This window comes from Populus euphratica, unplaced genomic scaffold (assembly GCF_000495115.2).
Source record: "Populus euphratica unplaced genomic scaffold, PopEup_1.0 scaffold329.1, whole genome shotgun sequence".
Lineage (NCBI taxonomy): Eukaryota > Viridiplantae > Streptophyta > Magnoliopsida > Malpighiales > Salicaceae > Populus > Populus euphratica.
This window is the reverse complement of record NW_011500009.1, coordinates 359,129-375,378: the sequence shown is the minus strand read 5'-3', so window position 1 is coordinate 375,378 and position 16,250 is coordinate 359,129. Positions and strand designations below refer to the sequence as shown.

Genomic DNA, 16,250 nt, shown 5'->3' with positions numbered 1-16,250 from the left:
TAATTTTTATAGTTTTTTATTTTTTACATTACCATATTAAAATCATAAAAAATATTAATTTAATATTTTTAAAATAAAAAACTTTCAAAAAATTAAAAAAATGCAATCTCTCAAACAAGTTCCCAGTACTACAATATTTTACAATTTAAACTGTAAAATAAAAAGAGTAACATAATACTACTATTTTTCTTCTTTAATTATTTATTTTATTATTAATATAAATATCTAAATCAACTTATATATATCTAAACTAATTTTATATATATTAAAATTAATAACCCTCTAATTTTTCCTAACTAGCAACTACAATACTCAAATTTGAAAACATTATTCTTAACTAATGTTGCCTTTTCAGGGAGGGTCAAAAGGTAGTCTACATTTTTTATTCTCTGGCAGTGCAAGGAGCCTCGAAGTTTGCCCTGCTCCATTCCCCTTTTTCTTTTTCCCAGAGGTAAATACAATATCATGAACAAAAGCCAAGAAAACTTGAAGGTACAAAAAGACTGAAAATTGATTAGAATGTTATCCTATCTCTGTGAAATGCAAAACAGAACAAGAAAAGGAAAAGGAAAAAAGCTAACCAGAGACCATAATTACTAGTAGCCCCACCAAGAGTGACAGTTACTCTTTGCAGAAGGAAAATGAGAGGACCTGGCCATTTATAATTTATAAACCATTGTAGTCTCACATGGGAGTTTTTGCACTTTGGAATGGCTTCTCATCCCTCATTGTTCACCGCCTTCTTGCTTTTCATTTGCACTGCATTGTTCTTGATCGCATCTACTAGCAGCAGTCAAAATGTTACACTGTCTCTGTACTATGAAACTCTGTGCCCATATTGTGCAGATTTCATAGTGAACCATTTGGTTAAAGTCTTTGACAAAGGACTCATCTCCATTGTCAATCTCAGATTGATCCCCTGGGGAAATGCTTTCCTCCAACCTAATGGCAGCTTTGTTTGCCAGGTTAGTACAGCAATGATCTTTTGTTTTGTTTTGTTTTTTTTTTTTAGAGAGGTTAATTCTATGCTTTGAATTACATTTTTTTTCGGGGGGTGTCAAAAACATTGCAGCATGGTACGAATGAATGTTTCCTAAATGCTATCGAAGCCTGCACCGTAACCATTTACCCTGATGCGGTAAGCTTACCTTGTCGAAATTAATTTCCCAATAGAATCTTTAGTCATGTTCATAGCCTACTTTGATCTGCAGCTTGTGATGGATTGATTTTCACTTTTTTCCCTTGATTTAGGTCAGGCATTTTAGATTTATACATTGTGTTGAGAAAATGTCCTTGGAAAACAAGATGAACGAGTGGGTTAATTGCTTTGGTATGAGTGGGCTGGGCAAAGCACCAATTGATTGCTACACAAGTGGATATGGGGAAGTGGTGAGTTTCGTTCTTGTTAACCAAAGTGTGATTACCTGATCCTATTTACACCACTGCCAAGTTTCATTTCCTTGATAGTTTGAGCTTGAATGATGATGAGATGCAGCTTGAGAGAAAATATGCAGCTGAAACTTCCCAGCTCAATCCACCCCATAGATTTGTGCCATGGGTGGTTGTGAATAATAAACCACTCCTAGAGGTTAGTCTATTATAATTCTGAGACACTAGCTAGTTTAACGGCAGCATGTCACCTTGTCTTTCGAATTCAATTGAATGTATATGGATGCAGGACTTTGAGAATTATGTGAGCTATGTCTGCCAGGCTTATAGAGGGACTAGAATCCCAGAGGCCTGCAAATCACTTCCCCTGGAGAGCAATTCATCGCAGAAGGAAATGCACATTAATTCAGTTTGCTATGTAGACCAAACCAGCAACCTGACATCATCAGCACCGGCAATAAATTGAAGTCCCAAGATCAACCATGCTCGATGGTCTCAATGAATTAAGGTGGAATCTTGACCTACTGATATGATATTGTTGATCAATGTGCTCTAGTGGGTGTATGGTAAACTTTCCAGCTGATTTATAGTATTCAGATTGAGTTTTCTTGTGCTGGTCTGTAGAGATCAGTCTAGCCAGAACAGGATGAGAAATACTATTTGCTGTTGTGTTTAGGTCATTGCAAATGTAGCATTAAGAGCATATTTCGTTTTACCTTGAAGCAGCATCACAGGGCTCTTGGAGTTTTTATAACAGCAATTCCTTATCCCTTGCAGTGGACTAGGAATATATTTACATGGATTCTAACACACCAAAAACGAGGAAAAAGAAATGAAGCCCATAACTTTAGACAAGAATGAATTAAATCATGGAGGCGGTTTTAGCATTTGTGTTTTAAAGTTTTTTTTTTAATGAATTAAAATAATATATTTTTAAAAAATTTTAAAATTTATTTTTAATATTATCATTTGAAAATAATCTAAAACAGCAAAAATATTAATTTTAAAAAAAAATATTAAACAAAAACTTATACATCACAAAAACAAATGGTGCCGAAATGTCATATACCCAAGAAGCTCATTTTACATGCACATGCTAAAATAATTGTATTAAAAGCTATATACTATGATAAAATCATTATAGATTAAGAGATTTTTTTATTATAAATTATAATAATAGTTTTATTTTTAATTTTTTATCTTTTTACGAAACTTTTCTTTAGCTATTTTTCTTCTTTCACAATGAATGGGTGACACCTGTGTTATTAAATAGGTGCATGTTATAATTTTCAATGGCCAAATTTGACCATTTGTCATCTCACTGAATGTGTAAACTTATCATCTTCCATCTTCCATAGTGCATGTAGATAAATAGTGTTATTAAATAGGTGCATGTTATAATTTTCAATGGCCAAATTTGACCATTTGTCATCTCACTGAATGTGTAAACTTATCATCTTCCATCTTCCATAGTGCATGTAGATAAATAATAGTTGGATTGTCATCGATGATCGATTAGTTGTGTTTTTTTTTTCTCTTGACAATTAAAGTGCATAATTATTTTTTATTTATTATTTATTAAATCAGACATATTTGTTATATCCAAGGCACTTAGGTCTAGACCTAGGCATTGGGTCTGGCAACTATGCCAAACCAGTGCACCTAGATCAAAAAATTTAAAAATTTTTAAAAACACAATTGGACTGCAAAAACAAATACTGCCTCATTCAAGTAGGATTTTTTATTCATATTTAGTAGAATTTAACTACAAGCTTTTTTTTGTTTATGCAACTTATTTTATAAATTTGTTATATTGTTAGAGGAAAGAATGGAAGAAAAAATATTGAGTTCTAATTGATTTATTTCAAGTCTTTAAAAATAAAAAAAATTATGCATTAAGGATGAAAATATTAATTTTATATTTACATCCAAGTGTTGGACAATTGTTTAAAGAGTTTAGTCATGTTCATAGCCTACTTTGATCTGCAGCTTGTGATGGATTGATTTTCACTTTTTTCCCTTGATTTAGGTCAGGCATTTTAGATTTATACATTGTGTTGAGAAAATGTCCTTGGAAAACAAGATGAACGAGTGGGTTAATTGCTTTGGTATGAGTGGGCTGGGCAAAGCACCAATTGATTGCTACACAAGTGGATATGGGGAAGTGGTGAGTTTCGTTCTTGTTAACCAAAGTGTGATTACCTGATCCTATTTACACCACTGCCAAGTTTCATTTCCTTGATAGTTTGAGCTTGAATGATGATGAGATGCAGCTTGAGAGAAAATATGCAGCTGAAACTTCCCAGCTCAATCCACCCCATAGATTTGTGCCATGGGTGGTTGTGAATAATAAACCACTCCTAGAGGTTAGTCTATTATAATTCTGAGACACTAGCTAGTTTAACGGCAGCATGTCACCTTGTCTTTCGAATTCAATTGAATGTATATGGATGCAGGACTTTGAGAATTATGTGAGCTATGTCTGCCAGGCTTATAGAGGGACTAGAATCCCAGAGGCCTGCAAATCACTTCCCCTGGAGAGCAATTCATCGCAGAAGGAAATGCACATTAATTCAGTTTGCTATGTAGACCAAACCAGCAACCTGACATCATCAGCACCGGCAATAAATTGAAGTCCCAAGATCAACCATGCTCGATGGTCTCAATGAATTAAGGTGGAATCTTGACCTACTGATATGATATTGTTGATCAATGTGCTCTAGTGGGTGTATGGTAAACTTTCCAGCTGATTTATAGTATTCAGATTGAGTTTTCTTGTGCTGGTCTGTAGAGATCAGTCTAGCCAGAACAGGATGAGAAATACTATTTGCTGTTGTGTTTAGGTCATTGCAAATGTAGCATTAAGAGCATATTTCGTTTTACCTTGAAGCAGCATCACAGGGCTCTTGGAGTTTTTATAACAGCAATTCCTTATCCCTTGCAGTGGACTAGGAATATCAGATTATAATACATAAATTAACATAAAAAAGATAAATAAAAAAAGAAATTAAAGTTGATTTCCAAATAAATCAAACATAATATTAATAAATAAAATTAAAACAATTAATGAAAAATAAGTTAATTAAAAAAAGAACTCAAGGAACAACCAATAAACCAGATAAGCCAACTAAACACTATGCTTCAAATCATGCAAATAAAAAAACTCAATATAAGGAAAACTAGAAAAGATGAAAAAGTTTAATTCCAAAAAAATTCAATATTGAAGGATTAAATATAACAAAATCAGCTTGAAAAACAATCCTAAAAAAATATAAGTCAACTCAGGTTAATTTGTTAAATTCATGATTTAAGTAATGAGATTAAGATAAACAAATAAAAAAAATTGAAGAAAATTAGGAAGCCTAATACAAAAAAAACTCCAACCTTGAAGGATGAAACTGAAAACATAAATTAATTCTTAATCAATTTAATATTAAAATATAAAATTAAAAAAAAAAAAATTTTAAGAAACTCGTCAAAGTAAATACAACAAAAAACAACAACTACAATGATCCATATTTTGACCTTTTGTTTTTAATAGTAATCAATTAGAATTAAATTAAAACAATATCATTAAGAAAATGGTGACTAAAGGAATAAAAACTTACAATGTAAATGTCTAAAAGGAGCAAATAAACAAAAATCAAACTAATTAGTTTAATTCAAGATACATTAAGAGTTTTTAATCAAATCAAAACTTGTGTAATTGGAGTTTCTAATTAAGAATTTCAACCAAAAAGCCAAACAATGAGAGATGAGATACAAAATCACATCATAATTAAGGACCTTGGACTCCAAGATAAATTGATTATGAACTAACCAGATAAACCAATAAAAACCTTTGTAAAAAATAATAATATCTTAACACTGAAAATTGTTTTTGATTAATCTGTACCATTCCTGAAGATTCTATTTAGAATCCTTTTATAGACAACTTAAACACCACACTCGAACCAATGTATGAATCTACCTTAAAAATTTCATGTAATAATATAATGATAAAACAAATGATTACTAGTCTTAATCTCCTCATAACAGGACAAAGAATATCCTCATAATTAATAATCTCCTTTTAAGTGTTAAAAAAAAAACCTATTGTTGAGACTATTATTAAATAGAAGACATATGAATATATCAATTTTAGGAGGTGTGAAACCGTTTTAGAGTAAAAAAAAAAAAGAACCCTCTAAAAAATAGATAAGCTGTCTAGAAATTTGTAATCTGAATGAACTAAATAAATGCTAGAACTATTAAATCTCTATATATTTTTATCTTCACCTTAAGAAAAAACTAAACCACTTTTCATCTCTATAATTAAACTTTCCTACATACAAAGCTCAGAGAACCTGGTATTCCTCCTCCAAGTCAAGCTAATTAAATTATCAACCAAGCTATACATATTTGTAAGGCTAATTGATTGCTGCAATGAAAGATTAAATAGTTTAAAAAATAATTTTTGAAGAGAAACTAGAGTATTTAGCCAAGAATTGATCTAAAATGAATGTTACTACCATCACCCACCTTGAACCTAATTTTGAACTTAAGTGGAATGGTTATGCTTTTACTTGAGGAGAAAACCAAAACAATGTTATATCAGGTTGGAGAAAGAGAACTAGTAAACACATGAAGCTCATTAGCAAAATTAGAATGATACTTTTAATGAATAAATTCTTGTCAGCTTCTTGTCACTCCATTATTTAGATTCCAAAGCCATTTAAAGAGCAAAGCCAACAAAATTTGTGATACAGAGACCCCAAGCCAAGACTATTAAAAGATTTTGACTCAATAACCTTATACAAAGCCATCTAAATTTTATAGGAATTCAAACTACCACTCCATAAAAAGGAATGATTAATAGAAGATATGGCATTAATAATACCCTTTGGTATATGATAAATAGATATATAATACAAAGACAAAAAACTTAAAACTAATTTAATCAAACATATCATCCCAACCATGCTCATATTCCCTTTCCAAGTACTCAATTTAGTTCTAATAGTAGACAACACCGGTTTCCAAGTAGAAAGCGTACTTGGATTGACACCTAAAAGCAACCCAAGGTATCTGACGGAAAAAGAATCATTGCGATAGAAAATTGCGTTAGCCAAATCTAAAGTGTAATTCTCATCCAAGTTAATTCATATAAGAGAGCTTTTATAGAAATTAACTTCAAGACTCAAAATGATTTTAAACTAACAGAGAATCCTCTTGACATACAACAATGAAGAGACATCATCTCACAGGAATATTAATGTGTCCTTTGTATATTGTAGATGAATTATATATTGCCATAGATCAGTCTGAAGACCTTTTAAATAACCTAAATATAAAGCCTTGTTAAATAAAACAGTCAAACTTTCCATTGTTATGTCAAAGAAAAATAGGGAAAAAGGATTCTATTGTCTTAGCCCATTCTCTAGACTGAGTTCTCTACTAGAAATATTGTTGGTTAAAATGACTATTTTAGAGGTGAATAAGCATTTAAAAATTAATTTTCTCCTAAGAGAACCAAATCCCATATAAATCATAGTAACATCAATATATTTCAAAAAAATTGAATCGAAAGCTTTGTGAAAATCTACTTTCAATAAAGCCTCGTGAACTCCCTTTCTACGAATATAATAAATAATCTCATTAGCTATTATGAATCTATCTAAAAACTAAAGTCCATCAAAGAAAGATAACTAGTTGACACTAATAACATCTGTTAGAATATTTTAAAGCTTAGTAGACATAAGTTTTGCCACTATTTTGTATAACTCATGAATCTAGTTAATAGGCCGAAACTGTGAAATTCTTTGACCATCAAAAACATATCAAAGCTAATAAAATTCCAATTTTTTTTATAAAAAAAAATATACCCATCTAGATTAGAAGTTTTCAAATCATTACAGCCCCACACTACTTACTTCACCTTCTATGTGAAACAAGAATTTGTATCCTTTGAAATCTTTTTAAACCCCAAACCACCCATTTTAATCTATTTATAATTGAGCTTAGCAAGGAGATTAGAATATATATGAATTAATAGATGACACTTTTAATCTAAAAACCTAAACTATGGAATTACTTTCTTGTATATAAATCACTCACTATATATCCTGTCCTCAACTGCTAATATTATGAGATACTTTCAGCAACTAACATGAGTGGATGTCTTTCCTGCTCCTCGAGCCATCATCCCCGCTCTTCACTAAGAGTCCAAACCAACTTTTCACTTGGTTTCACAAACAGATGTGCATGAGCGAGGCTTATAAATATACATGATGAATAAGAAACCGTCTTTAATGTAAAAGCTTAAACTTTTGAATTATAAGTTCATTTTTTCGCCATTCATTTGTTCTCAAACTTTATGAAACAATTTCTATAACTTATATGTACAATATCTAGGTTAACAAATAATGTTAATATTAATAATATTTATCAAGATGTTATTACTGGCATGTGGTATATTAAATTATAAAGGTTGGGCTTTTATTCCTCGCACTAATTTTGGAAATTCATGCCGGGTTTGGTTCCGACCAATTAATATTGTCGCTTTTCATTTACTCTTTTTGTCATTTCCTACTTTGAGTAAATGACAAGCTAGGCAAAATCTCTCTCCCTCTCTCTCTCTCTCTCGCTCTCTCATATATATATATATACACACACACACACACACACATTCAACTGTATGAAAGTGTTTCGGATGACAACAAATTTTTTAATATATTTTACTTGAAAAAAATCAAATTATTAAATGCTTTTGATGTATTTTTAAATAAAAAATATTTAAAAAATACAAAGTGCATTTTTTTGTGTGTGTGAAAATCGGGGCTTAACACCCAAATTAAATTAAACAAGAAAACGTTAACCAATCAAATCATAATACAGAATCGATTGCCAGTAATTAATGTGATTAGCTGGGACATGAACAAAAGACTAACACGCACGCACACACACACACCCAGGTGTGTTGCCTGAAATTTAACTAATAAAGTAAATTTTTTGTTGAGATATGAACGTGTGTGTGTGATTGAGCAGTTGGGGCTATTACATTTGCACGCTCCATTGCTAAAGTTTTCAACTCACTTTGGGTTGATGCATGTGTTTGATGCTCCACTGTCGCTGATGCAGACAGCCGAAATTGATTAAAAGATGATTTAGAAATTGTCTTTTTTCAAGGAATCACATGATCTTATCCTTGCTAGGAAAATAGGGACTAAATGGCTTAATGGTCCCCTCTTTCTAAAATTAAGCTATAATCTAGAATTGCTTTGGCACAGTTTGGAAATGCAAAAATTATTTATTTTTGGTTAAAAGTTAATTTTTTATATTTTTAGAATTGTTCTTATATGCTCATTTAAAAAATAATTTAAAAAATAAAAAAAAATTATTTTAATATATTTTGATACGAAAAATATTTTAAAAAATAATCACAAAAACATTGAAGTTCAAAACTGGATTTTTGAATATCCATTTAGTTTGTTTTTATAAAAATCATATTAGAAAATACTTATTCAAAACAAAAAATATTTTTAATTTTTTAATTTTTTTATTATGATGATCCATGATTGCAATTATTAAAATTAATTCACTAATATAATTTCAATTATTTGTACTATTTCATCTTTAGTTTAAGCTTTTGGTGGGGGGATTAATTATTTTATAGCTTGTATATATTCTTGCATCAGTTTTATTAATTCATCTCCGGTGTGGCCTGAAAATTTATTCAATGGAACTTTTTCATTCTGCCCACATGTATAGGATTTGGAATATATATATATATATATATGAACCTGTGAATGGGATTACAAGATAAAGCAGACCACAGCTTCTTCTTTTTCGGTGTACAAGTCTATTCTTCACAGGGATCTTGCCATACAAGAGTTGGCAAATCTGATATTTCATGCCTTTTTACACGATAAAGGAGGAGGAGAAGAAGAGAGAATCGGACACTCTCTCACTGATATGATCACTATGACAGCGCTAATAAAATTAATCTCATCACGTTAGGAGCTAATTAATTAAGGATACTGTCTAAAATTAATTTGTCCAAACTAAAATCTTAAAGGACATTAAAATAATATATAGGAAACTTCATAACGAAGTCAAAATATTAATTATTGCTTATGATAAGCATAAATAACTAAGTATGTGAGTGGTATGGAACTAAAAAACTTAGAGATATACAGCATATAATTTAAGGGATGTTTTAAAATGTAGTGATAATTGTTTTTTAAAGTGTTTTTTACTTGAAAATATATCAAAATAATAATTTTTTTATTTTTAAAAAATTATTTTTTAACATTAGGATATCAAAACGATTTAAAAATATAAAAAAATTAATTTTCATAAAAAAATTAAATTTTCATAAAATAATATTTGAAACGTCATTCCAAATAGTGCCTTAGAATTATATATTGTTTAAGAATACAAATAATGGTCCCACTATAATAATAAATATTAACATATAATCAGCATTCTATCGTATTCATATCTTATATATTATTCATCAAATAAAAAATTAAATGTTTATGCCTTACTCATTGAGTTTCATTTATAAATGTTCCACCCGCACATATATATTCAATATTAATTGCATATATTTTTATCAGATTTTAAGTTGAATTTCAAAATATTCATATTCTATGATTCATTGAACAAGGTAATTATTTTTTAAGAATATTATCTAAATTGGTTCGGATACCATGGTTAAATTATCATCCTAGGATGCTTATGTGCTGGAATGGATTAATAAGCCAATAAATTAGGTTTTTAGATTGCTTTTTTGTTCAAATTGTTGTCCAGTATTCGTTTATACGTCATCAAAGCATGCATATTCTAGGAGATTTCCATGTACTTTTCAGTGCATATCTCTTTAATGATAGACAATCTAATTCTTAACAAGAGAAGCAAATAAAATTCTTTGAAAATAAAAGAAATTAAATGAAAAATGAAAAAGAATAGCATGAGATAAGATTAATGACCTAATAAGAAGCGTGACTTAGTTTAATTCATTAAAAAAGCATATATAAATTTTTGGACCAAATTTGTGATGTTGAATCCAATCCTATCCCAAGAACTTAAATACTTAAGTACCCACTCATTATAACTTAAGATTTTTTTATTATGTGAAGGTAAAACCCATTTGATTAGGTTCTTAGGCCATCAGCTACTTGAAGCGTTACACTAATTAAGAATATTATAAGAATTAATACACTATAATTACCATTATTAAATTAACAACAAAATCCTTTCCTGAATCCCAAGCAAGCCATAAACATTAATTTCAATTTCACACCATCAAACTGCAGTCCCTCTAATACTATAATACACTCTCAACTTTAGGAAGAGGCATATGAAACTTGGATGCTATATCAATTTATATATATCGAGCAAATCCACAATTAATTAGTTTAACACTTCCTACTCAGCAAAGCATAAATTATGTTTTATTTCTATATATATCAATGCATTCCATAACATTTTTAAATGTTATATATTGAGAAAAGATAACCTGTTAAGTTATTTTTTAATAAAATTTAATGAACAGTCTGGATATCTAATTTCTGTAATTGATTATGCACCAACATAATTTTCTGTGACAAATCTAACCCACCGCTCCAAAATCCATTTTTCTTGAATTCCTTCAACAACAAAAAATTCTAACCCACCAGAAAAAATGGCGGATGCTCATCTAGTGAAAAGAATAATGGAGGAGCAACTGCAGTAGAGGACACAACCATAATCCTTGGAAAGCTTCACTCCAACACCTAGCCTGTAAAGTCAACTCCTAGCAAAGCTTGGTTCTCTTTCTCTTGTCCTCATCTATTTTTTTAATTACATGCACGATAATCCGGATCTACTATCATTTGAGAATGAGGATGTCTGTCGTTTTATACCAGTCTAATGTTAATTATATAATTAATAATAATATTATGCATCAGCATCGTTGCCAACATTTATTATACATGTTCTTTATGATCATCCATGGACCATGCCTCATGATTATATATGAGATGTTCATGCATGCCATTAATCCTTAATTGTTTTAAAAAAGATTTTGAAGTTTCAAAGAAGCATCATACAATAACTGCTCCAATCTTGATTATTAATTTGTCTAATTAGGGTTTTTATTTGTAAGTATTTGTGGGGTTTTCCAACAAATGTTTATATATGCGATGGTAGTTGAGAGTTTTCCTATCCAAATTAATTAAAAACTATAAGCTAAAATTTGGCATGCAAATTTAATAAAGAGAGAACAGGACGTATTGGAATATTATGGTAGATAGATTGGAGTTTTCGTGTTGGATGTCGTCCATGCATGGTTGACACATAATATAGAGGTCAAATTAATTTATAAATTTGTTAATTCTTGTGATTTTTATTTCATTCTTTTGTTAGAGACTGAGTTATTCTCTTACCAAAGAAAGAAGAAAATTGTTCTTGTAACTTGCATTAGTTGGCGTTCCATAGCTAATAATAGAACTGCTTAATTATGATCTATAAATAAATATATAGTTGTTCCTCAATTTATTTATTTATTGATTAAAAAAAATAATTCTTTGGGGAATTGATATCTTTAATTTAACAAATAATTGTAGATGAATATTCACTCACACATCACACATCACACATGGATTGATTGAGGAGAGAAAAAGGACGTACGTATTGAGATTTAAAATTGAGAAATCTTAAAATTAAGCCAGCAATTTATTAAATCACAAAATAAATCAAGAATTAAAAAAAAAAGAATCTTTCGCTCTATAATCAATCAATTAGATGGATTGAAATCAATGTAAAAGAGTAGTTGTGAAGGCATCATTTCGAGTATTAATGACTAATTTAAAATTAGTGGGTGAAAACCAATTTAAAATACAATTAATACAAAAAAGACATGAAATGGTATAACTAAAAGTGATTACAAAAAAATCCACATCCATATATGTTGCCCTAAGAATCATTTGTAGGTATAAATTTAAAAACAATATATTAATAATGATTTTCTTCTACACACTTCTGAATACTAGACTTATAGATAGTATTGCAAGCCATATTGTGAAATAACATATAGTTATTTCGCTATATATAGTTTTAAATAAAGTAAAAATTATATAATATTTTGAATCAGATCTCATCTCTAAAGGGTTGCTTCAGATCAATAAAAGAATTTAATCCAAAATTTATTATTATTCCCCTTTGCAACTAGCTAGCTACAAGTGGATTGAGGGTCAAATTTATTATACTAAACTACTATATATAGCTGTCAATACGTATGCATGGTGGGAAAAGAGAATTAAAGAAGATAAATTTTATTTTATTTTTCAGGAATTAAATTGATTGCACTTTATTAACGTCAAAGGCAAGTTTTGTCTTCTGGTAATCTGACTTGGGAATGGGTACAAAATAATGGTATGCAACTTTACCTAGCCTGGGTCTATTATACACACACATAATCAAATATCAATTTCTGGTGCGTAAATTAATTGTTCTTAAATTACTAATTTATTAATTTAAATGCCTGGTACCTGCCAAGAATCGACAAATACCCAAAAGAAATGTTATTCTGCATATATTCTAGACTGATGTCACGCATATTCATAAGCCATTGTCATAATCATCATACGAGGCTCGCTCCTTCCTTAATTTTGTTTAGTCTCGAAGTTGAATATGTCAAGAGTTTAAAATACATTTCAAACCATCAATGGCCATCACCATCTTCTTGTTTTTCTATCTCTGTCTTGCAAGGAAAAGTAAATAAGTAAATAAATATTGGAAGATGAGATTGATTGATCATGCACATGAAATAAGTTACTTTTATAACAATAACTATTTCTTATGTTTTTATTTGGAAAATACGAAAAATTATTGAGAGCGGCCTGACACTCCAATTTAATTATTTTATTTTATTTTTTTGCTGTTTATAAAGTTAATTTAACTAATTAATTAGTTTCAAAACTTAAAGTTTTTTTTTTACCATAAAACTAGATATAATTTTAGTATTAGGTCACATATACGAAAATCAAACATTTTTTTTGTATTTTTGAAAGGAGAAAAATAACTTAATTTTGGATTTTTATTTTATTTTTTTGAAGTTTCAAAGAAAACGAGGTCCTTTTAAAACCAGATCCAGATCTTATTATGTAAGTTTACAGCTCGATATTATATAAAATTATTGAAAAAAACAAACGAGGGATCAACAAATATTTTTAAAAACCCCTTTGAAAAATTTTAAATTTTTATTATTATTTTAATGTTATATATATGTTATTTTAGAATAAATAAGTTAGACATAGCCTAGGCATCTAGGCTGGGTTGAAATGGGTCGAGCCCAACAACCTCACATTGTCAGTAGCCCAGCTTGATCACCATGTGAATTATTTGCCTTTTGAATATAGAACAATTGTTCTGCATACAAGTGATTACGGTGTTTACAACCCTAAAAAAAAAAAAGGTTACCTAATGTTGGGGGTGGTTGGCTGCTAGTGCTAAGAAGTTCGAAGTGAGGTTGGTAGTGGTGATGGCGATAAAGGCACAACTAAAGAAAAGAGGAAAGGCTAGTAGATTGAGAAACTAAGGGGAAAGGCTGAATTTTTTTCAAACTTTGCACTCTAATTTCTTCTTCCTCAATGTCTGGAATCCAACTTTATTGATAGGGAGTGAAAGAGGAGCATTTTATCTTTATTAGGGATCAATCTTGGCCTTCATTCAAACGGGAAGGAACACAACTATTGGTTTAAAACTGTCATCATAATCTATGAAAATGGCTGCAAAAAAACTGGTTGAGTTTGTCTTTTTAGGGTGGCGGCGTGGTGCCTAAAAGGACAATTAACTGATAAGGATTGCACTAAAGTATAGTACAATGTCAAATCATCATGATAGCATAGGATTTGTTCAATTTAATTGAGAAATGAAGCATTAAATACTCTTAAAAAGTAGTCACTAAATCAACTTTTTCAGTTGAAAAGTGAAAGATCATGAATAGTAACCAAACGGCCTGTCAAGTGGTTTTTTTTGTACTGTTCAGTCAAAATAACATCATTTTATCTTTTAAGGTTTTAATTTGGGATTTGACCAAAATTCAATTTAATCCCTTAGCTTTTGATTTCTTTTAATTGTATCCCTAATTAATCCAAAACTTTTGATTTTATACAATTTTATCCTCATTGAACTTCAATGTCAACCCTGAATTTTAGCATCTTTTTCATTGTAGCCATTGGTCTTGGATTTATGTAAATTGACTATTAAACTTTTAATTTTCAATTTCACCCCTATGTAATCAAAACTGAATCCCCGAAGTTTAACGCCTTTTCCATAAACGTTATCGATTGTGAATTTTTTTAATTTAGCCTCTAATTGATCCTAAACTTCTAATTTTCTTGCAATTTTACCCCTGATTTAAATTAATTGACTTTGTAAAAATTAATTTTAGTCATCTAAAATTTTAATTTTCTCAATCAAGCCCAAATTGGACCCCTAAACTCAATGATTCACCAATTCTCTAATAAAATTAATTTGACTCATTAAAAATATAATTAAATCATTTCACCTAATTAAATCTTTTAATTTCACTCAAATTAATTATTAAACATAATTAAACTCTTAATTCGGTCCATGATTAAATCAAATTGACTTATTAAAAATCTAATTAAGTCCCTAGACTTAATTTTTTATGTAGATTTGTTAAAAAATTATTTGATTTAAGCTTGAATCTACATTATCTTTCCAGTCTTGTATACAGTGAGGTATAATTAGGCTCGAAATTTTGTCTAAAAGTTTAGTTTGATTCTTTTGTATGTACATATATAGAATCTTGTTTAACCAACTTTTGCCAAATTTCTAAAGTTATAATTATTATTGTTTTTGTTTTTTTGTTTTTTGATTTTTTTACAAGGAAAAATATAAATTTTAAGAAATAATCCAAAACTAAGTTATGACACCCTTGATGCCCCTCAGTTATATCTTTGTTTTTGCTTCTAATATTTAACAGAATTAATTGGTCCATTTAATCCACTATTGCAATTATATAGCTTACTCAATTGCATTACGTATTCGCACAAATTAATTTTTTTTATTATGTTACCTTTTTTATTTGTCCCTTTTGCATAGATCTTTTTCACAATTGGTATAAGTAGTTACTTTTTATTTTTGTTTTTGTGGCCTTCTCACTTAGTCAAAAAATATCGTGTCTTGGGTTTATAACTTAAACTAGAGAGATCGAGATTGATTAAAAAAAAAACAAGAGATCAGTATACAAAGGAAGGGAAAAAAAAAAATAAGATTGTGGAATCGGAGGGAGGTGAGAGAAAAAAGAAGAAGACAAAAAGAGAAAAAAAATCTCGATGCTATGCCATGGAGAATTAACCTACATGCATTATTTTTTTTAAATGGGGAGGCCAAGAAGGTTTGATGTTAACTAAAGAAGATCGCTTTTAAAGGTCGTATGATACTGGGTTTGGTATTGTGGTGGCTGTTGTGGCTGTGGTTTGAAAAAAGTTGTTTTATAAAAAGTACTTTTAATTGAGGTTGGGTTGGAAAAAGATATGTTTGGTTAAAACTGTGGTTGGAATTGAGGTTGAACAAAAAATATTTTAATGTGTTTGGTTAAAAATGCTTTTGAAATTGAGGTTATAAAATAATTTTTAAAAATATATATTAATATTTATGGTTCTTAATTTAAATATTGTAGATTTAACTATTGATATTATATCATGAAATAAATTATACTTTATATAAAATATTTTTTATTATTCCATGAAACCATTTATAATTTCATTACATATACATCCGACAAAAACTACAGTTTTCATAATATTTTTAGCATGTAATAAAATTAGATAAAATATTATCAAGTATAAAATTCACTATAAATTAGT

The 16,250-nt window shown here is 29.3% G+C and overlaps 2 protein-coding genes across 2 annotated transcripts; both read left to right on the top strand.

Annotated features, from left to right (window-relative positions):
- Window positions 1-521: 521 nt before the first annotated feature.
- LOC105141349 (gamma-interferon-inducible lysosomal thiol reductase-like) lies at window positions 522-2,156 on the top strand. Its single transcript, XM_011048535.1, has 5 exons — window positions 522-965; window positions 1,073-1,138; window positions 1,252-1,389; window positions 1,496-1,588; window positions 1,679-2,156. The coding sequence occupies exons 1-5, from the start codon at window positions 711-713 to the stop codon at window positions 1,853-1,855; spliced, it is 729 nt and encodes a 242-aa protein (XP_011046837.1). The 5' UTR covers window positions 522-710; the 3' UTR covers window positions 1,856-2,156.
- Window positions 2,157-3,393: 1,237 nt separating this feature from the next.
- Window positions 3,394-4,323, top strand: LOC105141350 (gamma-interferon-inducible lysosomal thiol reductase-like). Its single transcript, XM_011048536.1, has 3 exons — window positions 3,394-3,556; window positions 3,663-3,755; window positions 3,846-4,323. Exons 1-3 carry the CDS (start codon window positions 3,455-3,457, stop codon window positions 4,020-4,022), a joined length of 372 nt encoding a protein of 123 aa, XP_011046838.1. The 5' UTR covers window positions 3,394-3,454; the 3' UTR covers window positions 4,023-4,323.
- Window positions 4,324-16,250: the final 11,927 nt, after the last annotated feature.